The sequence below is a fragment of the Oncorhynchus nerka genome, linkage group LG27, assembly GCF_034236695.1.
Source record: "Oncorhynchus nerka isolate Pitt River linkage group LG27, Oner_Uvic_2.0, whole genome shotgun sequence".
NCBI classification, from domain to species: domain Eukaryota; kingdom Metazoa; phylum Chordata; class Actinopteri; order Salmoniformes; family Salmonidae; genus Oncorhynchus; species Oncorhynchus nerka.
In genome coordinates, this window is record NC_088422.1 from 106,629,794 (window position 1) to 106,653,930 (window position 24,137).

General features: G+C 47.6%; 1 protein-coding gene across 1 annotated transcript in view; it reads left to right on the top strand.

Moving 5' to 3' along the window:
* The window catches only part of LOC115122205 (aminopeptidase Ey-like), a 173,344-nt gene that overhangs the window by 83,946 nt on the left and 65,261 nt on the right, over positions 1–24,137 (top strand). The window contains exons 3-8 of the mRNA XM_065011228.1: positions 87–229; positions 1,245–1,387; positions 5,061–5,243; positions 8,739–8,852; positions 9,330–9,473; positions 23,378–23,443. Coding sequence (XP_064867300.1) covers positions 87–229; positions 1,245–1,387; positions 5,061–5,243; positions 8,739–8,852; positions 9,330–9,473; positions 23,378–23,443 — 793 coding nt within the window. The remainder of the gene's footprint in view (positions 1–86; positions 230–1,244; positions 1,388–5,060; positions 5,244–8,738; positions 8,853–9,329; positions 9,474–23,377; positions 23,444–24,137) is intronic.

Genomic DNA, 24,137 nt, shown 5'->3' on the forward strand with positions numbered 1-24,137 from the left:
CCCTGGTTTGTATGAATCCTCTCAGTAGACAGGCTGAACAGTTCTTTTCATCCTGTAACATGATATTCAATCTGATCTGTTTCCAGAGTTGTAGCCACATCTCAGATGCAGGCTACGTTCGCCAGGAAAGCCTTCCCCTGCTTTGATGAACCTGCCATGAAGGCTGTCTTCCACATAACACTCATCCACCAACGAGGAACTGTAGCTCTGTCCAACGGCCGGGACGTTGGTTAGTTCACAGCCTATACACTACTCTCTTTGGGCTACCTCACCATTCTCCACCCTTTCCCAAAAGTGTTCACTGATACGCTTCCTGTCATGGATTTAACAATGGTGGGAATACCTCCAGCCAATGGTGGGAATACCTTCCAGCCAATGGTGGGAATACCTTCCAGCCAATGGTGGGAATACCTCCAGCCAATGGTGGGAATACCTCCAGCCAATGGTGGGAATACCTCCAGCCAATGGTGGGAATACCTCCAGCCAATGGTGGGAATACCTCCAGCCAATGGTGGGAATACCTCCAGCCAATGGTGGGAATACCTCCAGCCAATGGTGGGAATACCTCCAGCCAATGGTGGAAATACCTCCAGCCAATGGTGGGAATACCTTCCAGCCAATGGTGGGAATACCTCCAGCCAATGGTGGGAATACCTCCAGCCAATGGTGGGAATACCTTCCAGCCAATGCTTATTTCAATCTCAAAGCTTTTCAGTCCTGGACTGGAAGTGCAGGCTTTGGCAGAAGGGTGGAGAACATGGCTGTAGCCTTGTTATTGATATGTACAGCCCTACTATACATGGACTGTGGAGTTGAAGACATCTCAGAAGGAATGAGTACGCTTGGCAACATGTAATGACAAAATCAACTACAGAATGCTGTTAATGGTTCATGTCTGGTAACAGAACACTCTCCCTGTCTCTCTCTCTCCCTCTCTCCCTCTCTCTTTCTCTCTTTCTCTGTCTCTGCTCTTCCCTCTCCCTCTCTCTCTCTCTCTCCCTCTTCCCCCTCTCTCTCTCTCTCTCTCTCTCTCACCTCTCTTTTCCTCTCTCTCTCTCTCTCTCTCTCTCTCTCTCCCTCTCTCTCTCTCCCTCTCTCTTTCTCTGTCTCTCTCGTTGCTCTTCTCTTCTCTCGTCTCCCTCTCTCTCTCCCTCTATCTGTCTCTCTTTTTCTCTCTATCTGTCACTGCTCTTCTCTCACCCCTCTCTTTTCCTTCCTTCTCTTCTCTCTCTCCAATGTTTTAGAGACCGTCAACAGCACCATAGACGGCACTGAAGTCACCATGACCAGATTTGAGCCCACTAAAAGAATGTCAACATACCTCCTGGCATTTATCGTCAGTGACTTCGATCATATCACTGGATCGATAGAGAACAACAATGTTTTGGTAATTCAATCCACCACAGAGTGCCCTGGTTATTCCCTATAAAGTACACCACAGAGGACTCTGGTTATTCCCTATATAGTACACCATATATCACTCTGGTTATTCCCTATATAGTACACCACAGAGGACTCTGGTTATTCCCTATATAGTACACCACATATCACTCTGGTTATTCCCTATATAGTACACCACAGAGGACTCTGGTTATTCCCTATATAGTACACCACAGAGGACTCTGGTTATTCCCTATATAGTACACCACAGAGGACTCTGGTTATTCCCTATATAGTACACCACATATCACTCTGGTTATTCCCTATATAGTACACCACATATCACTCCGGTTATTCCCTATATAGTACACCACAGAGGACTCTGGTTATTCCCTATATAGTACACCACAGAGGACTCTGGTTATTCCCTATATAGTACACCACAGAGGACTCTGGTTATTCCCTATATAGTACACCACAGAGGACTCTGGTTATTCCCTATATAGTACACCACAGAGGACTCTGGTTATTCCCTGTATAGTACACCACATATCACTCCGGTTATTCCCTATATAGTACACCACAGAGGACTCTGGTTATTCCCTGTATAGTACACCACATATCACTCCGGTTATTCCCTATATAGTACACCACAGAGGACTCTGGTTATTCCCTATATAGTACACCACATAGGAATTTGGTCCATATCAGTGCACTATATACAGTTGAAGTCAGAAGTTTACATACACCTTAGCCAAATACATTTAAACTCAGTTTTTCACAATTCCTGACATTTAATCCTAGTAAACATTCCCTGTCTTAGGTCAGTTAGGATCACCACTTTATTTTAAGAATGTGACATGTTAGAATACTAGTAGAGAGAATGATTTATTTCAGCTTTTAATTCTTTCATCACATTCCCAGTGGGTCAGAAGTTTACATACACTCAATTAGTATTTGGTAGCATTGCCTTATAGTTGTTTAGCTTGGGTCAAACGTTTCGGGTAGCCTTCCATAAGCTTCCCACAATAAGTTTGGTGAATTTTGGCCCATTCCTCCTGACAGAGCTGGTGTAACTGAGTCAGGTTAGTAGGCCTCCTTGATCGCACACACTTTTTCAGTTCTGCCCACAAATGTTCTATAGGATTGAGGTCAGGGCTTTGTGATGGCCACTCCAATACCTTGACTTTGTTGTCCTTAAGCCATTTTGCCACAACTTTGGAAGTATGCTTGGGGTCATTGTTCATTTGGAAGACCCATTTGCGACCAAGCTTTAACTTCCTGACTGATGTCTTGAGATGTTGCTTCAATATATCCACATACTTTTCCTTCCTCATGTCGCCATCTATTTTGTGAAGTGCACCAGCCCATCCTGTAGCAAAGCACCCCCACAACATGATGCTGCCACCCCTGTGTTTCACGGTTGGGATGGTGTTCTTCAGCTTGCAAGCTTCACCCTTTTTCCTCCAAACATAACGATGGTCATTATGGCCAAACAGTTCTATTTTTGTTTCATCAGACCAGAGGACATTTCTCCAAAAAGTACGGTCTTTGTCCTCATTTTCAGTTGCAGACCGTAGTCTGGCTTTTTTGTGGCGGTTTTGGAGCAGTGGCTTCTTCCTTGCTGAGCGGCCTTTCAGGTTATGTCGATATAGGATATATACTCGCGTACTGTTGTTTGTACAGATGAACGTGGTTCCTTCAGGCGTTTGGAAATTGCTCCCAAGGATGAACCAGACTTGTGGAGGTCTACAATTTATTTTCTGAGGTCTTGGCTGATTTCTTTTGATTTTCCCATGATGTCAAGCAAAGAGGCACTGAGTTTGAAGGTAGGCCTTGAAATACATTCACAGGTCCACCTCCAATTGACTCAAATTATGTCAATTTCCTGGAATTTTTCAAGTTGTTTAAAGGCACATTCAACTTAGTGTATATAAATGTCTGACCCAAGGGAATTGTGATACAGTGAATTATAAGTGAAATGAAATAATCTGTCTGTAAACAATTGTTGGAAGACTGACTTGTGTCAGGCATAAAGTAGATGTCCTAACTGACTTGCCAAAACTAGTTTGTTAACAATTTATTTGTGGAGTGGTTGAAAAACGAGTTTTAATGACTCCAACCTAAGTGTATGTAAACTTCCGACTTCAACTGTAGGTAATAGGGTGCCACAGTTTCCTCTCATTCAGATTCATGACCGATGCTGCTGTGGTTAGACTGTAGTCATGACTGATACTGCTGTGGTTAGACTGTAGTGATGACTGATACTGCTGTGGTTAGACTGTAGTCATGACTGATACTGCTGTGGTTAGACTGTAGTGATGACTGATACTGCTGTAGTTAGACTGTAGTGATGACTGATGCTGCTGTGGTTAGACTGTAGTGATGACTGATAGTTGATACTAATTGTTTGCAGGTTAGTATCTGTAGTGATGACTGATAGCTGAGGGACTGTGGTTAGGACCAATGCTCAAGTTTTTTGATACTACAATGACTGATAGTTAGCTTAGCATTCAGACCTGTCAGGTAAGTCAGGTTAGCATTCAGACCTGTCAGGTAAGTTAGCTTAGCATTCAGACCTGTCAGGTGTTAGCTTAGCATTCAGACCTGTCAGGTAAGTAGGTAAGTCAGCTTAGCATTCAGACCTGTCAGGTAAGTTAGCTTAGCATTCAGACCTGTCAGGTAAAGCTAGCATTCAGACCTGTCAAGTTAGCTTAGCATTCAGACCCAATGCATTCAGACCTGTCAGGTAAGTTTTGCATTCAGACCTGTCAGGAGTTAGCTTAGCATTCAGACCTGTCAGGTAAGTTAGCTTAGCATTCAGACCTGTCAGCTTAGCATTCAGACCTGTCAGGTAAGTTAGCTTAGCATTCAGACCTGTCAGGTAAGTTAGCTTAGCATTCAGACCTGTCAGGTAAGTTAGCTTAGCATTCAGACCTGTCAGGTAAGTTAGCTTAGCATTCAGACCTGTCAGGTAAGTTAGCTTAGCATTCAGACCTGTCAGGTAAGTTAGCTTAGCATTCAGACCTGTCAGGTTAGCTTAGCATTCAGACCTGTCAGGTAAGTCAGCTTAGCATTCAGACCTGTCAGGTAAGTTAGCTTAGCATTCAGACCTGTCAGGTAAGTTAGCTTAGCATTCAGACCTGTCAGGTAAGTTAGCTTAGCATTCAGACCTGTCAGGTAAGTTAGCTTTGCATGCAGACCTGTCAGGTAAGTTAGCTTAGCATTCAGACCTGTCAGGTAAGTTAGCTTTGCATTCAGACCTGTCAGGTAAGTTAGCTTAGCATTCAGACCTGTCAGGTAAGTTAGCTTAGCATTCAGACCTGTCAGGTAAGTTAGCTTAGCATTCAGACCTGTCAGGTAAGTTAGCTTAGCATTCAGACCTGTCAGGTAAGTTAGCTTAGCATTCAGACCTGTCAGGTAAGTTAGCTTAGCATTCAGACCTGTCAGGTAAGTTAGCTTTGCATTGCAGACCTGTCAGGTAAGTCAGCGTTGTATTCCGACCTCAGCTCCATGAGTGCATGTGTACACATGTAGGCCTACACTTATATTATACTCTGTGAAACTAAGTCTCCCAACAGATTGTTGGTTATGTTCCAAATGGCTCCCTATTCCCTATAAAGTGCACTAAGGCTCTGGTCAAAAGTAGTGCATTATAAAGGGAATAGGGTACCATTTAGGCCTCCTTTATTGTCTTTTCCCCTGTAGACCAGATAGCTCTGCCTGACTTCAATGCTGGAGCCATGGAGAACTGGGGTCTGATCACCTACAGAGAGACAGCCCTCCTGTACGATCCAGCCATCTCCTCTGTTGGAAACAAAGAGAGAGTCTTGACTGTGGTGGCTCACGAACTGGCTCATATGGTAGTGTGTTCTCTATGTCATCACTGTACTTCCTGTCCAACCTATGACATCCCTGTACTTCCTGTCCAATCTATGACATCCCTGTACTTCCTGTCCAACCTATGACATCCCTGTACTTCCTGTCCAACCTATGACATCCCTGTACTTCCTGTCAAACCTATGACATCACTGTACTGCCTATCCAACCTATGACATCACTGTACTGCCTGTCCAACCTATGACATCACATCCTGCAAGGAGAAACATTGCTCGAGAGGATGACTAAGGTCCACAATATGAGCGCCAGGTAATGAGAGGAAGCCCAGTTGCCAGTTGCCGGGAGAAGATGGAACGAGATGGATTTTGACCAGACATTTTTTTTTCCCCCAAAACTAGATTATGTTACTAACAGAGTGGACTAAGTTTAGCAGACTTTAATCTTTGCCAAAGCTTTAAAAAATGGTGTTGTTTAGAAGGAGTGCAAATGGAGTTATTGCACACGCACTTCACAGAGAAGGCGTTCCCTAATGGAAATATGCGCATACATGCTAGAACGCGCCAATAGGATCTCGCTAGCTCCTGCTTGGCTCTGCCCACCTCCTTGATTGTGCTGCCCACTATGACTAATTGCTTCCCATTTGAAACGACGGGCTAAGGTCTATCTTGGTTTAGATATAAAAATGTTTGGTTAGAGTTTTGGGCTAGTAACCGGCAGGTAGCCTATTGGTTAGAACGTTGGGCTAGTAACCGGCAGGTAGCCTAGTGGTTAGAGCGTTGGGCCAGTAACCAGCAGGTAGCCTAGTGGTTAGAGCGTTGGACTAGTAACCGGCAGGTAGCCTAGCAGTTAGAGTGTTGGGCTAGTAACCGGCAGGTAGCCTAGTGGTTAGTGTTGGGCTAGTAACCGGCAGGTAGCCTAGTGGTTAGAGTGTTGGACTAGTAACCGGCAGGTAGCCTAGTGGTTAAAGCGTTGTATTAGTAACCAGCAGGTAGCCTAGTGGTTAGTGTTGGGCTAGTAACCGGCAGGTAGCCTAGTGGTTAGAGTGTTGGGCTAATAACCGGCAGGTAGCCTAGTGGTTAGAGCGTTGGGCTAGTAACCGGCAGGTAGCCTAGCGGTTAGAGTGTTGGGCTAGTAACCGGCAGGTAACCTAGTGGTTAGTGTTGGGCTAGTAACCGGCAGGTAGCCTAGCGGTTAGAGTGTTGGACTAGTAACCAGCAGGTAGCCTAGTGGTTAGAGTGTTGGGCTAGTAACCGGCAGGTAACCTAGTGGTTAGTGTTGGGCTAGTAACCGGCAGGTAGCCTAGTGGTTAGAGTGTTGGACTAGTAACCGGCAGGTAACCTAGTGGTTAGTGTTGGGCTAGTAACCGGCAGGTATTCTAGCGGTTAGAGTGTTAGACTAGTAACCAGCAGGTAGCCTAGTGGTTAGAGTGTTGGGCTAGTAACCGGCAGGTAACCTAGTGGTTAGTGTTGGGCTAGTAACCGGCAGGTAGCCTAGCGGTTAGAGTGTTGGGCTAGTAACTGGCAGGTATTCTAGTGGTTAGAGTGTTGGGCTAGTAACCGGCAGGTAGCCTAGTGGTTAGAGTGTTGGGCTAGAAACCAGCAGGTAGCCTAGTGGTTAGAGCGTTGGGCTAGTAATCAGCAGGTAGCCTAGTAGTTAGAGTGTTGGGCTAGAAACCAGCAGGTAGCCTAGTGGTTAGAGCGTTGTATTAGTAACCATCAGGTAGCCTAGTGGTTAGAGTGTTGGGCTAGTAACCGGCAGGTAACCTAGTGGTTAGAGCGTTGTATTAGTAACCAGCAGGTAGTCTAGTGGTTAGAGCGTTGTATTAGTAACCAGCAGGTAGCCTAGTAGTTAGAGTGTTGGGCTAGAAACCAGCAGGTAGCCTAGTGGTTAGAGCGTTGTATTAGTAACCATCAGGTAGCCTAGTGGTTAGAGTGTTGGGCTAGTAACCGGCAGGTAGCATAGTGGTTAGAGTGTTGGACTAGTAACCGGCAGGTAGCATAGCGGTTAGAGCGTTGGGCTAGAAACCAGCAGGTATCCTAGTGGTTAGAGTGTTGGGCTAGTAACTGGCAGGTAGCCTAGGGGTTAGAGTGTTTGGCTAGTAACCGGAAGGTAGACTGGTGGTTAGAGTGTTGGGCTAGTAACCGGCAGGTAGCCTAGTGGTTAGAGTGTTGGGCTAATAACCGGCAGGTAGCCTAGTGGTTAGAGTGTTGGGCTAGTAACCGGCAGGTAGCCTAGTAGTTAGAGCGTTGGGCTAGTAACCGGCAGGTAGCCTAGTGGTTAGAGTGTTGGGCTAGTAACCAGGCAGGGCTAGTGGTTAGAGGTAGCATAGTGTGGTTAGGTAGAGTGTTGGACTAGTAACCGGCAGGTAGCCTAGTGGTTAGAGCGTTGGGCTAGTTAGAGCGTTGGGCTAGTAACCGGCAGCCAGTGGTATCCTAGTGGTTAGAGTGTTGGCAGGTAGCTAGTGGTTAAGTGTTGGCAGGTAGCCTAGGGGTTAGAGTGTTGGGCTAGTAACTGGCAGGTAGCCTAGGGGTTAGAGGTTGGACTAGTAACCAGCAGGTATCCTGGTTAGAGTGTTGGGCTAGTAACCGGCAGGTAGCCTAGTGGTTAGAGTGTTGGGCTAGTAACCGGCAGGTAGCCTAGTAGTTAGTGTTGGGCTAGTTGGCAGGTAGCCTAGGGTAACCTAGGCAGGTAGCCTAGTGGTTAGAGTGTTGGGCTAGTAACCGGCAGGTAGCCTAGTGGTTAGAGTTAGGTAGCCTAGTGGTTTGGGCTAGTAACCGGCAGGTAGCCTAGTGGTTAGAGTGTTGGGCTAGTAAGCCTAGTGGTTAGAGTGTTGGGCTAGTAAGCCTAGTGGTTAGAGTGTTGGGCTAGTAACCGGCAGGTAGCCTAGTGGTTAGAGTGTTGGGCTAGTAACCGGCAGGTAGCCTAGCGGTTAGAGTGTTGGGCTAGTAACCGGCAGGTAGCCTAGCGGTTAGAGTGTTGGGCCAGTAACCGGCAGGTATCCTAGCGGTTAGAGTGTTGGGCTAGTAACCGGCAGGTAGCCTAGCGGTTAGAGTGTTGGGCCAGTAACCGGCAGGTCTCTAGTTCAAATCCCCAAGTTTACAAGGTGAAAAATCTGTTGATGTGCCCTTAAACAAGCCACTTAATAGTAATTGCCCCAGGATCACCGTTGATTACGGCAGACCTTGGCCTTGATCACATTCTCCTAGGGTGTCTCAGGGTGAGTTGGGGTATCAAATGTTTTGGTCACAAGCAGCGAATACAACAGGTGGTGAATTTATAATGAAATACGAAAAACATGTTTTCAATACATACCTTTGTATTAATACGTACTTGTATACGTGTTAAATAGGACCAAATACAAGTACCCACCTAATTATTAATGTTGGTCAGAGCTAGCGAAAGGTAATGCACTGCTTCATAGGGAACAGACGGCCATTTTGGATGTGGTTGTTCATAGGGAACAGACGGCCATTTTGGATGTGGTTGTTCCCAAGTGTGACATGATCTTGTGTCCACAGTGGTTTGGGAACCTGGTGACTCTGAGATGGTGGAATGACCTGTGGCTGAACGAGGGCTTTGCCAGCTACGTGGAGTATCTAGGAGCTGACTACGCTGAACCCACGTGGAACATCGTAAGACTGATCACCCTCACAGGAGGATTAATCTGATCATATAGAGTACAGTAAGACTGATCACTCTTTCAGGAGGATTGATCTGATCATATAGACTACAGTAAGACTGATCACCCTTACAGGAGGATTAATCTGATCATATAGACTACAGTAAGACTGATCACCCTCACAGGAGGATTAATCTGATCATATAGACTACAGTAAGACTGATCACCCTTACAGGAGGATTAATCTGATCATATAGAGTACAGTGAGACTGATCACCCTTACAGGAGGATTAATCTGATCATATAGAGTACAGTAAGACTGATCACTCTTACAGGAGGATTGATCTGATCATATAGAGTACAGTACGACTGATCACTCTTACAGGAGGATTAATCTGATCATATAGAGTACAGTAAGACTGATCACCCTCACAGGAGGATTAATCTGATCATATAGAGTACAGTAAGACTGATCCCTCTCTCTCCCTAGAAAGAGCAGACCATCCTGAATGATGTCCACAAGGTGTTTGCTGTGGACGCCCTGGCCTCATCTCATCCTCTGTCCCGGAAAGAGGAGGAAGTCAACCAGCCCGACGAGATCAGTGAGATGTTCAACACCATCTCCTACAGCAAGGTTCTCTATGTTCTAGAACATCTCCTACAGCAAGGTTCTCTATGTTCTAGAAAATCTCCTACAGCAAGGTTCTCTATGTTCTAGACCATCTCCTACAGCAAGGTTCTCTATGTTCTAGACCATCTCCTACAGCAAGGTTCTCTATGTTGTAGACCATCTCCTACAGCAAGGTTCTCTATGTTCTAGACCATCTCCTACAGCAAGGTTCTCTATGTTCTAGAACATCTCCTACAGCAAGGTTTTCTATGTTCTAGAACATCTCCTACAGCAAGGTTCTCTACGTTGTAGACCATCTCCTACAGCAAGGTTCTCTATGTTCTAGACCATCTCCTACAGCAAGGTTCTCTATGTTGTAGACCATCTCCTACAGCAAGGTTATCTATTGTTCTCCATGTTCTAGACCATCTCCTACAGCAAGGTTCTCTATGGTTCTTCATGTTCTGGACCATCTCCTACAGCAAGGTTCTCTATGGTTCTCTATGTTCTAGACCATCTCCTACAGCAAGGTTCTCTATGGTTCTCCATGTTCTAGACCATCTCCTACAGCAAGGTTCACAGCAAGGTTCTCCATGTTTTAGGCCATCTCCTACAGCAAGGTTCTCCATGGTTCTCCATGTTCTAGACCATCTCCTACAGCAAAGTTCTCCATGGTTCTCAACATTTAAAGACCCGAAGAAAGCATGCCTCCCACCCCTTCCCATCCCACCCAGAAACGTATCAGTGCCCCTCCAACCCATCCATCCCTTGATTCAACCAGTAGATTCCCTCCAATCGCCCTCTCCCTCCCCCACAATGACCAGACCCCCCCACCCCCCACCCACCTTCCCCGTGGGCCTGGAATCAAAGAACATAATACAAGTCTAAATAAATATCTGTAACTGGTTTGTGTGTGTTGGGCTTTAGCTGCAATTATTCTTCAAGACACTCCCATTATTCTTCAAGACACTCCCATTATTCTTCAAGACACTCCCATTATTCTTCAAGACACTCCCATTATTCTTCAAGACACTCCCATTATTCTTCAAGACACTCCCACATCATATGGAGGAATGTGCCGACCTGATTTCAGGGGACACAGTGAACAGTTGGGGACAATTTCCTCATACCATATTTCCTTGGTGTTAAATACATTCTGTGAACAAACTTAAAATGTATATGTTGATGGTTCGGATTACGGGATGCCAAAATCACATTTTTCCATATCCTGTTCCAGTTAATAAAGGGTGGTTCAGATTAAATTAAATCTGTGGACCAGGTAGAATAGAGTGTTTGTTGAGAACGTGCTAACACAGTTAACAAGATGTTCAACACCATCATCTACTGCAAGGGTTTTCTCTGTTCTAGACCACATATACAACAGAGACTGGTAGAGAGTATCTCACTGTAAAACACAAGCTGGGAGATGGTTACACCTCTCTGGTGTAGTAGTGAGCTCCATGGTTACACCTTCTCTCTGGTGTAGTAGGGAGATCCATGGTTACACCTTCTCTCTCTGGTGTAGTAGTGAGCTCCATGGTTACACCTTCTCTCTCTGGTGTAGTAGGGAGCTCCATGGTTACACCTTCTCTCTCTGGTGTAGTAGTGAGCTCCATGGTTACACCTTCTCTCTGGTGTAGTAGGGAGATCCATGGTTACACCTTCTCTCTCTGGTGTAGTAGTGAGCTCCATGGTTACACCTTCTCTCTGGTGTAGTAGGGAGATCCATGGTTACACCTTCTCTCTCTGGTGTAGTAGTGAGCTCCATGGTTACACCTTCTCTCTCTGGTGTAGTAGGGAGCTCCATGGTTACACCTTCTCTCTCTAGTGTAGTAGAGAGATCCATGGTTACACCTTCTCTCTCTAGTGTAGTAGTGAGCTCCATGGTTACACCTTCTCTCTCTGGTGTTGTAGGGAGCTCCATGGTTACACCTTCTCTCTCTGGTGTAGTAGGGAGATCCATGGTTACACCTTCTCTCTCTGGTGTAGTAGGGAGCTCCATGGTTACACCTTCTCTCTCTGGTGTAGTAGGGAGCTCCATGGTTACACCTTCTCTCTAGTGTAGTAGGGAGCTCCATGGTTACACCTTCTCTCTCTATTGTAGTAGGGAGATCCATGGTTACACCTTCTCTCTCTGGTGTAGTAGGGAGCTCCATGGTTACACCTTCTCTCTAGTGTAGTAGGGAGCTCCATGGTTACACCTTCTCTCTCTGGTGTAGTAGTGAGCTCCATGGTTACACCTTCTCTCTGGTGTAGTAGTGAGCTCCATGGTTACACCTTCTCTCTCTGGTGTAGTAGGGAGCTCCATGGTTACACCTTCTCTCTAGTGTAGTAGGGAGCTCCATGGTTACACCTTCTCTCTCTGGTGTAGTAGTGAGCTCCATGGTTACACCTTCTCTCTCTGGTGTAGTAGGGAGCTCTATGGTTACACCTTCTCTCTCTGGTGTAGTAGGGAGCTCCATGGTTACACCTTTCTCTCTGGTGTAGTAGGGAGCTCTATGGTTACACCTTCTCTCTCTGGTGTAGTAGGGAGCTCCATGGTTACACCTTCTCTCTCTGGTGTAGGAGGGAGCTCCATGGTTACACCTTCTCTCTCTGGTGTAGTAGGGAGCTCCATGGTTACACCTTCTCTCTCTGGTGTAGGAGGGAGCTCCATGGTTACACCTTCTCTCTCTGGTGTAGTAGGGAGCTCCATGGTTACACCTTCTCTCTCTGGTGTGTAGGGAGCTCCATGGTTACACCTTCTCTCTGGTGTTGTAGGGAGATCCATGGTTACACCTTCTCTCTCTGGTGTAGTAGGGAGCTCCATGGTTACACCTTCTCTCTCTGGTGTAGTAGGGAGCTCCATGGTTACACCTTCTCTCTAGTGTAGTAGGGAGCTCCATGGTTACACCTTCTCTCTCTGGTGTAGTAGGGAGCTCCATGGTTACACCTTCTCTCTCTGGTGTAGTAGGGAGCTCCATGGTTACACCTTCTCTCTCTGGTGTAGTAGGGAGCTCCATGGTTACACCTTCTCTCTCTGGTGTAGTAGGAGCTCCATGGTTACACCTTTCTCTCTGGTGTAGTAGGGAGCTCCATGGTTACACCTTCTCTCTCTGGTGTAGTAGGGAGCTCCATGGTTACACCTTCTCTCTCTGGTGTAGTAGGGAGCTCCATGGTTACACCTTCTCTCTCTGGTGTAGTAGGGAGCTCCATGGTTACACCTTCTCTCTCTGGTGTGTAGGGAGCTCCATGGTTACACCTTCTCTCTCTGGTGTAGTAGGGAGCTCCATGGTTACACCTTCTCTCTCTGGTGTAGTAGTGAGCTCCATGGTTACACCTTCTCTCTCTGGTGTAGTAGGGAGCTCCATGGTTACACCTTCTCTCTCTGGTGTAGTAGGGAGCTCCATGGTTACACCTTCTCTCTCTGGTGTAGTAGGGAGCTCCATGGTTACACCTTCTCTCTCTGGTGTAGTAGGGAGCTCCATGGTTACACCTTCTCTCTCTGGTGTAGTAGGGAGCTCCATGGTTACACCTTCTCTCTCTGGTGTAGTAGGAGCTCCATGGTTACACCTTCTCTCTCTAGTGTAGTAGGGAGCTCCATGGTTACACCTTCTCTCTCTAGTGTAGTAGTGAGATCCATGGTTACACCTTCTCTCTCTGGTGTAGTAGGAGCTCCATGGTTACACCTTCTCTCTCTGGTGTAGTAGGGAGATCCATGGTTACACCTTCTCTCTCTGGTGTAGTAGGGAGCTCCATGGTTACACCTTCTCTCTCTGGTGTAGTAGGGAGCTCCATGGTTACACCTTTCTCTCTGGTGTAGTAGGGAGCTCCATGGTTACACCTTCTCTCTCTAGTGTAGTAGGGAGCTCCATGGTTACACCTTCTCTCTCTGGTGTTGTAGGGAGCTCCATGGTTACACCTTCTCTTTCTGGTGTAGTAGGGAGCTCCATGGTTACACCTTCTCTCTCTGGTGTAGTAGGGAGCTCCATGGTTACACCTTCTCTCTGGTGTAGTAGTGAGCTCCATGGTTACACCTTCTCTCTGGTGTAGTAGTGAGCTCCATGGTTACACCTTCTCTCTCTGGTGTAGTAGGGAGCTCCATGGTTACACCTTCTCTCTAGTGTAGTAGGGAGCTCCATGGTTACACCTTCTCTCTAGTGTAGTAGGGAGCTCCATGGTTACACCTTCTCTCTCTGGTGTAGTAGTGAGCTCCATGGTTACACCTTCTCTCTCTGGTGTAGTAGGGAGCTCTATGGTTACACCTTCTCTCTCTGGTGTAGTAGGGAGCTCCATGGTTACACCTTCTCTCTCTGGTGTAGGAGGGAGCTCCATGGTTACACCTTCTCTCTCTGGTGTAGTAGGGAGCTCCATAGTTACACCTTCTCTCTCTAGTGTAGTAGGGAGCTCCATGGTTACACCTTCTCTCTCTGGTGTAGGAGGGAGATCCATGGTTACACCTTCTCTCTCTAGTGTAGTAGGGAGCTCCATGGTTACACCTTCTCTCTCTGGTGTAGGAGGGAGATCCATGGTTACACCTTCTCTCTCTGGTGTAGTAGAGAGCTCCATGGTTACACCTTCTCTCTCTGGTGTAGGAGGGAGATCCATGGTTACACCTTCTCTTTCTGGTGTAGTAGTGAGCGCCATGGTTACACCTTCTCTCTCTGGTGTAGTAGTGAGCTCCATGGTTACACCTTCTCTCTCTGGTGTAGTAGTGAGCTCCATGGTTACACCTTCTCTCTCTTGTGTAGTAGTGAGCTCCATGGTTACACCTTCTCTCTCTGGTGTAGTAGGGAGCACCATGGTTACACCTTCTCTCTCTAGTGTAGTAGGGAGCTCTATGGTTACACCTTCTCTCTCTGGTGTAGTAGGGAGATCCATGGTTACACCTTCTCTCTCTGGTGTAGTAGGGAGATCCATGGTTACACCTTCTCTCTCTGGTGTAGTAGAGAGCTCCATGGTTACACCTTCTCTCTCTGGTGTAGTAGTGAGCTCCATGGTTACACCTTCTCTCTCTGGTGTAGTAGGGAGCTCCATGGTTACACCTTCTCTCTCTGGTGTAGTAGGGAGATCCATGGTTACACCTTCTCTCTCTGGTGTAGTAGGAGCTCCATGGTTACACCTCTCTCTCTGGTGTAGTAGGGAGCTCCATGGTTACACCTTCTCTCTCTGGTGTAGTAGGGAGCTCCATGGTTACACCTTCTCTCTCTGGTGTAGTAGGGAGCTCCATGGTTACACCTTCTCTCTCTGGTGTAGTAGGGAGCTCCATGGTTACACCTTCTCTCTCTGGTGTAGTAGGGAGCTCCATGGTTACACCTTCTCTCTCTGGTGTAGTAGGGAGCTCCATGGTTACACCTTCTCTCTGGTGTAGTAGTGAGCTCCATGGTTACACCTTCTCTCTCTGGTGTAGTAGGGAGCTCCATGGTTACACCTTTCTCTCTGGTGTAGTAGGGAGCTCCATGGTTACACTTCTCTCTCTGGTGTAGTAGGGAGCTCCATGGTTACACCTTCTCTCTCTGGTGTAGTAGGGAGCTCCATGGTTACACCTTCTCTCTCTGGTGTAGTAGGGAGCTCCATGGTTACACCTTCTCTCTCTGGTGTAGTAGGGAGCTCCATGGTTACACCTTCTCTCTCTGGTGTAGTAGGGAGCTCCATGGTTACACCTTCTCTCTCTGGTGTAGTAGAGAGATCCATGGTTACACCTTCTCTCTCTAGTGTAGTAGGGAGCTCCATGGTTACACCTTCTCTCTCTAGTGTAGTAGAGAGATCCATGGTTACACCTTCTCTCTAGTGTAGTAGTGAGCTCCATGGTTACACCTTCTCTCTCTGGTGTTGTAGGGAGCTCCATGGTTACACCTTCTATCTCTGGTGTTGTAGGGAGATCCATGGTTACACCTTCTCTCTCTGGTGTAGTAGGGAGCTCCATGGTTACACCTTCTCTCTCTGGTGTAGTAGGGAGCTCCATGGTTACACCTTCTCTCTAGTGTAGTAGGGAGCTCCATGGTTACACCTTCTCTCTCTATTGTAGTAGGGAGATCCATGGTTACACCTTCTCTCTCTGGTGTAGTAGGGAGCTCCATGGTTACACCTTCTCTCTGGTGTAGTAGTGAGCTCCATGGTTACACCTTCTCTCTCTGGTGTAGTAGGGAGCTCCATGGTTACACCTTCTCTCTCTAGTGTAGTAGGGAGCTCCATGGTTACACCTTCTCTCTCTGGTGTAGGAGGGAGCTCCATGGTTACACCTTCTCTCTCTGGTGTAGTAGGGAGATCCATGGTTACACCTTCTCTCTCTGGTGTAGTAGAGAGCTCCATGGTTACACCTTACTCTCTGGTGTAGTAGGGAGATCCATGGTTACACCTTCTCTTTCTGGTGTAGTAGTGAGCGCCATGGTTACACCTTCTCTCTCTGGTGTAGTAGTGAGCTCCATGGTTACACCTTCTCTCTCTGGTGTAGTAGGGAGCTCCATGGTTACACCTTCTCTCTCTGGTGTAGTAGTGAGCTCCATGGTTACACCTTCTCTCTGGTGTAGTAGGGAGCTCCATGGTTACACCTCTCTCTCTGGTGTAGTAGGGAGCTCCATGGTTACACCTTCTCTCTCTGGTGTAGTAGTGAGCTCCATGGTTACACCTTCTCTCTCTGGTGTAGTAGTGAGCTCCATGGTTACACCTTCTCTCTCTGGTGTAGTAGGGAGCTCCATGGTTACACCTTCTCTCTCTAGTGTAGTAGAGAGATCCATGGTTACACCTTCTCTCTCTGGTGTAGTAGGGAGCTCCATGGTTACACCTTCTCTCTCTGGTGTAGTAGGGAGCTCCATGGTTACACCTTCTCTCTCTGGTGTAGTAGGGAGATCCATGGTTACACCTTCTCTCTCTGGTGTAGTAGGGAGCTCCATGGTTACACCTTCTCTCTCTGGTGTAGTAGGGAGCTCCATGGTTACACCTTCTCTCTAGTGTAGTAGGGAGCTCCATGGTTACACCTTCTCTCTCTATTGTAGTAGGGAGATCCATGGTTACACCTTCTCTCTCTGGTGTAGTAGGGAGCTCCATGGTTACACCTTCTCTCTAGTGTAGTAGGGATCTCCATGGTTACACCTTCTCTCTCTGGTGTAGTAGTGAGCTCCATGGTTACACCTTCTCTCTGGTGTAGTAGTGAGCTCCATGGTTACACCTTCTCTCTCTGGTGTAGTAGGGAGCTCCATGGTTACACCTTCTCTCTCTGGTGTAGTAGGGAGCTCCATGGTTACACCTTCTCTCTCTGGTGTAGTAGGGAGCTCCATGGTTACACCTTCTCTCTCTGGTGTAGTAGGGAGCTCCATGGTTACACCTTCTCTCTCTGGTGTAGTAGGGAGCTCCATGGTTACACCTTCTCTCTCTGGTGTAGTAGGGAGCTCCATGGTTACACCTTCTCTCTCTGGTGTAGTAGGGAGCTCCATGGTTACACCTTCTCTCTCTAGTGTAGTAGGGAGCTCCATGGTTACACCTTCTCTCTCTGGTGTAGTAGGGAGATCCATGGTTACACCTTCTCTCTCTGGTGTAGTAGGGAGCTCCATGGTTACACCTTCTCTCTCTGGTGTAGTAGGGAGCTCCATGGTTACACCTTCTCTCTCTGGTGTAGTAGTGAGCTCCATGGTTACACCTTCTCTCTGGTGTAGTAGGGAGATCCATGGTTACACCTTCTCTCTCTGGTGTAGTAGTGAGCTCCATGGTTACACCTTCTCTCTCTGGTGTAGTAGTGAGCTCCATGGTTACACCTTCTCTCTCTGGTGTAGTAGTGAGCTCCATGGTTACACCTTCTCTCTCTGGTGTAGTAGGGAGCTCCATGGTTACACCTCTCTCTCTGGTGTAGTAGGGAGCTCCATGGTTACACCTTCTCTCTCTGGTGTAGTAGGGAGCTCCATGGTTACACCTCTCTCTCTGGTGTAGTAGGGAGCTCCATGGTTACACCTTCTCTCTGGTGTAGTAGGGAGCTCCATGGTTACACCTTCTCTCTCTGGTGTAGTAGGGAGCTCCATGGTTACACCTTCTCTCTGGTGTAGTAGGAGCTCCATGGTTACACCTTCTCTCTCTGGTGTAGTAGGGAGCTCCATGGTTACACCTTTCTCTCTGGTGTAGTAGGGAGCTCCATGGTTACACCTTCTCTCTCTGGTGTAGTAGGTGAGTAGGTAGCTCCATGGTTACACCTTCTCTCTCTGGTGTAGTAGGGAGCTCCATGGTTACACCTTCTCTCTCTGGTGTAGTAGGGAGCTCCATGGTTACACCTTCTCTCTCTGGTGTAGTAGGGAGCTCCATGGTTACACCTTCTCTCTCTGGTGTAGTAGGGAGCTCCATGGTTACACCTTCTCTCTCTGGTGTAGTAGGGAGCTCCATGGTTACACCTTCTCTCTCTGGTGTAGTAGGGAGCTCCATGGTTACACCTTCTCTCTCTGGTGTAGTAGGGAGCTCCATGGTTACACCTTCTCTCTCTGGTGTAGTAGGGAGCTCCATGGTTACACCTTCTCTCTCTGGTGTAGTAGGGAGCTCCATGGTTACACCTTCTCTCTCTGGTGTAGTAGGGAGCTCCATGGTTACACCTTCTCTCTCTGGTGTAGTAGGGAGCTCCATGGTTACACCTTCTCTCTCTGGTGTAGTAGGGAGCTCCATGGTTACACCTTCTCTCTCTGGTGTAGTAGGGAGCTCCATGGTTACACCTTCTCTCTCTGGTGTAGTAGGAGCTCCATGGTTACACCTTCTCTCTCTGGTGTAGTAGGAGCTCCATGGTTACACCTTCTCTCTCTGGTGTAGTAGGGAGCTCCATGGTTACACCTTCTCTCTCTGGTGTAGTAGGGAGCTCCATGGTTACACCTTCTCTCTGGTGTAGTAGGGAGCTCCATGGTTACACCTTCTCTCTCTGGTGTAGTAGGGAGCTCCATGGTTACACCTTCTCTCTCTGGTGTAGTAGGGAGCTCCATGGTTACACCTTCTCTCTCTGGTGTAGTAGGGAGCTCCATGGTTACACCTTCTCTCTCTGGTGTAGTAGGGAGCTCCATGGTTACACCTTCTCTCTCTGGTGTAGTAGGAGCTCCATGGTTACACCTTCTCTCTCTGGTGTAGTAGGGAGATCCATGGTTACACCTTCTCTCTCTGGTGTAGTAGTGAGCTCCATGGTTACACCTTTCTCTCTGGTGTAGTAGTGAGCTCCATGGTTACACCTTCTCTCTCTGGTGTAGTAGGGAGCTCCATGGTTACACCTTCTCTCTCTGGTGTAGTAGGGAGCTCCATGGTTACACCTTCTCTCTCTGGTGTAGTAGGGAGCTCCATGGTTACACCTTTCTCTCTGGTGTAGTAGGGAGCTCCATGGTTACACCTTCTCTCTCTGGTGTAGTAGTGAGCTCCATGGTTACACCTTCTCTCTGGTGTAGTAGGGAGCTCCATGGTTACACCTTCTCTCTCTGGTGTTGTAGGGAGCTCCATGGTTACACCTTCTCTCTCTGGTGTAGTAGGGAGCTCCATGGTTACACCTTCTCTCTCTGGTGTAGTAGGGAGCTCCATGGTTACACCTTCTCTCTCTGGTGTAGTAGGGAGCTCCATGGTTACACCTTCTCTCTGGTGTAGTAGTGAGCTCCATGGTTACACCTTCTCTCTCTGGTGTAGTAGGGAGCTCCATGGTTACACCTTCTCTCTCTGGTGTAGTAGGGAGCTCCATGGTTACACCTTCTCTCTCTGGTGTAGTAGGGAGCTCCATGGTTACACCTTCTCTCTCTGGTGTAGTAGGGAGCTCCATGGTTACACCTTCTCTCTCTGGTGTAGTAGGGAGCTCCATGGTTACACCTTCTCTCTCTGGTGTAGTAGGGAGATCCATGGTTACACCTTCTCTCTCTGGTGTAGTAGTGAGCTCCATGGTTACACCTTCTCTCTCTGGTGTAGTAGTGAGCTCCATGGTTACACCTTCTCTCTCTGGTGTAGTAGTGAGCTCCATGGTTACACCTTCTCTCTGGTGTAGTAGTGAGCTCCATGGTTACACCTTCTCTCTCTGGTGTAGTAGGGAGCTCCATGGTTACACCTTCTCTCTCTGGTGTAGTAGGGAGCTCCATGGTTACACCTTCTCTCTCTGGTGTAGTAGGGAGCTCCATGGTTACACCTTTCTCTCTCTGGTGTAGTAGGGAGCTCCATGGTTACACCTTCTCTCTCTGGTGTAGTAGGGAGCTCCATGGTTACACCTTCTCTCTCTGGTGTAGTAGGGAGCTCCATGGTTACACCTTCTCTCTCTGGTGTAGTAGGGAGCTCCATGGTTACACCTTCTCTCTCTGGTGTAGTAGGGAGCTCCATGGTTACACCTTCTCTCTCTGGTGTAGTAGTGAGCTCCATGGTTACACCTTCTCTCTCTGGTGTAGTAGGGAGCTCCATGGTTACACCTTCTCTCTCTGGTGTAGTAGTGAGCTCCATGGTTACACCTTCTCTCTCTGGTGTAGTAGGGAGCTCCATGGTTACACCTTCTCTCTCTGGTGTAGTAGGAGCTCCATGGTTACACCTTCTCTCTCTGGTGTAGTAGGGAGATCCATGGTTACACCTTCTCTCTCTGGTGTAGTAGTGAGCTCCATGGTTACACCTTCTCTCTCTGGTGTAGTAGTGAGCTCCATGGTTACACCTTCTCTCTCTGGTGTAGTAGGGAGCTCCATGGTTACACCTTCTCTCTCTGGTGTAGTAGAGAGATCCATGGTTACACCTTCTCTCTCTGGTGTAGTAGGGAGCTCCATGGTTACACCTTCTCTCTCTGGTGTAGTAGGGAGCTCCATGGTTACACCTTTCTCTCTGGTGTAGTAGTGAGCTCCATGGTTACACCTTCTCTCTCTGGTGTAGTAGGGAGCTCCATGGTTACACCTTCTCTCTCTGGTGTAGTAGGGAGCTCCATGGTTACACCTTCTCTCTCTGGTGTAGTAGGGAGCTCCATGGTTACACCTTCTCTCTCTGGTGTAGTAGGGAGCTCCATGGTTACACCTTCTCTCTGGTGTAGTAGGGAGCTCCATGGTTACACCTTCTCTCTCTGGTGTAGTAGGGAGATCCATGGTTACACCTTCTCTCTCTGGTGTAGTAGGGAGCTCCATGGTTACACCTTCTCTCTGGTGTAGTAGGAGCTCCATGGTTACACCTTCTCTCTCTGGTGTAGTAGGGAGCTCCATGGTTACACCTTCTCTCTGGTGTAGTAGGGAGCTCCATGGTTACACCTTCTCTCTCTGGTGTAGTAGGGAGCTCCATGGTTACACCTTCTCTCTCTGGTGTAGTAGGGAGCTCCATGGTTACACCTTCTCTCTCTGGTGTAGTAGGAGCTCCATGGTTACACCTTTCTCTCTGGTGTAGTAGTGAGCTCCATGGTTACACCTTCTCTCTCTGGTGTAGTAGTGAGCTCCATGGTTACACCTTCTCTCTCTGGTGTAGTAGTGAGCTCCATGGTTACACCTTCTCTCTCTGGTGTAGTAGGGAGCTCCATGGTTACACCTTCTCTCTCTGGTGTAGTAGGGAGCTCCATGGTTACACCTTCTCTCTCTGGTGTAGTAGGGAGCTCCATGGTTACACCTTCTCTCTGGTGTAGTAGGGAGCTCCATGGTTACACCTTCTCTCTCTGGTGTAGTAGTGAGCTCCATGGTTACACCTTCTCTCTCTGGTGTAGTAGTGAGCTCCATGGTTACACCTTCTCTCTCTGGTGTAGTAGGGAGCTCCATGGTTACACCTTCTCTCTCTGGTGTAGTAGAGAGCTCCATGGTTACACCTTCTCTCTCTGGTGTAGTAGTGAGCTCCATGGTTACACCTTCTCTCTCTGGTGTAGTAGGGAGCTCCATGGTTACACCTTCTCTCTCTGGTGTAGTAGGGAGATCCATGGTTACACCTTCTCTCTCTGGTGTAGTAGGGAGCTCCATGGTTACACCTTCTCTCTCTGGTGTAGTAGTGAGCTCCATGGTTACACCTTCTCTCTCTGGTGTAGTAGGGAGCTCCATGGTTACACCTTCTCTCTCTGGTGTAGTAGGAGCTCCATGGTTACACCTTCTCTCTCTGGTGTAGTAGGGAGCTCCATGGTTACACCTTCTCTCTGGTGTAGTAGGGAGCTCCATGGTTACACCTTCTCTCTCTGGTGTAGTAGTGAGCTCCATGGTTACACCTTCTCTCTGGTGTAGTAGGGAGCTCCATGGTTACACCTTCTCTCTCTGGTGTAGTAGGGAGCTCCATGGTTACACCTTCTCTCTCTGGTGTAGTAGGGAGCTCCATGGTTACACCTTCTCTCTCTGGTGTAGTAGGAGCTCCATGGTTACACCTTCTCTCTCTGGTGTAGTAGGGAGCTCCATGGTTACACCTTCTCTCTGGTGTAGTAGGGAGCTCCATGGTTACACCTTCTCTCTCTGGTGTAGTAGGGAGCTCCATGGTTACACCTTCTCTCTCTGGTGTAGTAGGGAGCTCCATGGTTACACCTTCTCTCTCTGGTGTAGTAGGGAGCTCCATGGTTACACCTTCTCTCTCTGGTGTAGTAGGGAGCTCCATGGTTACACCTTCTCTCTCTGGTGTAGTAGGGAGCTCCATGGTTACACCTTCTCTCTCTGGTGTAGTAGGGAGCTCCATGGTTACACCTTCTCTCTCTGGTGTAGTAGGGAGCTCCATGGTTACACCTTCTCTCTCTGGTGTAGTAGGGAGCTCCATGGTTACACCTTCTCTCTCTGGTGTAGTAGGGAGCTCCATGGTTACACCTTCTCTCTCTGGTGTAGTAGTGAGCTCCATGGTTACACCTTCTCTCTCTGGTGTAGTAGGGAGCTCCATGGTTACACCTTCTCTCTGGTGTAGTAGTGAGCTCCATGGTTACACCTTCTCTCTCTGGTGTAGTAGGGAGCTCCATGGTTACACCTTCTCTCTCTAGTGTAGTAGGGAGCTCTATGGTTACACCTTCTCTCTCTGGTGTAGTAGGGAGATCCATGGTTACACCTTCTCTCTCTGGTGTAGTAGGGAGATCCATGGTTACACCTTCTCTCTCTGGTGTAGTAGGAGCTCCATGGTTACACCTTCTCTCTCTGGTGTAGTAGGGAGCTCCATGGTTACACCTTCTCTCTCTGGTGTAGTAGGGAGCTCCATGGTTACACCTTCTCTCTCTGGTGTAGTAGGGAGCTCCATGGTTACACCTTCTCTCTCTGGTGTTGTAGGGAGCTACATGGTTACACCTTCTCTCTCTGGTGTAGTAGGGAGCTCCATGGTTACACCTTCTCTCTCTGGTGTTGTAGGGAGCTCCATGGTTACACCTTCTCTTTCTGGTGTAGTAGGGAGCTCCATGGTTACACCTTCTCTCTCTGGTGTAGTAGGGAGCTCCATGGTTACACCTTCTCTCTCTGGTGTAGTAGGGAGATCCATGGTTACACCTTCTCTCTCTGGTGTAGTAGTGAGCTCCATGGTTACACCTTCTCTCTCTGGTGTAGTAGTGAGCTCCATGGTTACACCTTCTCTCTCTGGTGTAGTAGTGAGCTACATGGTTACACCTTCTCTCTCTGGTGTAGTAGGGAGCTCCATGGTTACACCTTCTCTCTCTGGTGTTGTAGGGAGCTCCATGGTTACACCTTCTCTTTCTGGTGTAGTAGGGAGCTCCATGGTTACACCTTCTCTCTCTGGTGTAGTAGGGAGCTCCATGGTTACACCTTCTCTCTCTGGTGTAGTAGGGAGATCCATGGTTACACCTTCTCTCTCTGGTGTAGTAGTGAGCTCCATGGTTACACCTTCTCTCTCTGGTGTAGTAGTGAGCTCCATGGTTACACCTTCTCTCTCTGGTGTAGTAGTGAGCTACATGGTTACACCTTCTCTCTGGTGTAGTAGTGAGCTACATGGTTACATCTACTCTCAAGTAAAGAGGTCCCAGAATATTTGTTGATCTGACTGGAAAAAAACCTTAAACTCCAATGCGACTGTTTTTCTCTTTCTCAAATCCTATGATCTCTTCCACCCAGGGTGCTGCAGTTCTGAGGATGCTTTCTGAGTTCCTGACAGAGCCGGTCTTCTCCAGAGGACTTAGTGTGAGTATTGTTACAATGTATTAACCAGAGGACTCACTGTGAGCATAGTCACAGTATATTAACCAGAGGACTCACTGTGAGTGTAGTTAGTGTATTAACCAGAGGACTCACTGTGAGTATAGTTACAGTATATTAACCAGAGGACTCACTGTGAGTATAGTTACAGTATATTAACCAGAGGACTCACTGTGAGTATAGTTACAGTATATTAACCAGAGGACTCACTGTGAGTATAGTCACAGTATATTAACCAGAGGACTCACTGTGAGTATAGTCACAGTATATTAACCAGAGGACTCACTGTGAGTATAGTCACAGTATATTAACCAGAGGACTCACTGTGAGTATAGTAACAGTATATTAACCAGAGGACTCACTGTGAGTATAGTAACAGTATATTAACCAGAGGACTCACTGTGAGTATAGTCACAGTATATTAACCAGAGGACTCACTGTGAGTATAGTAACAGTATATTAACCAGAGGACTCACTGTGAGTATAGTTACAGTATATTAACCAGAGGACTCACTGTGAGTATAGTAACAGTATATTAACCAGAGGACTCACTGTGAGTATAGTCACAGTATATTAACCAGAGGACTCACTGTGAGTATAGTAACAGTATATTAACCAGAGGACTCACTGTGAGTATAGTTACAGTATAGTAACCAGAGGACTCACTGTGAGTATAGTT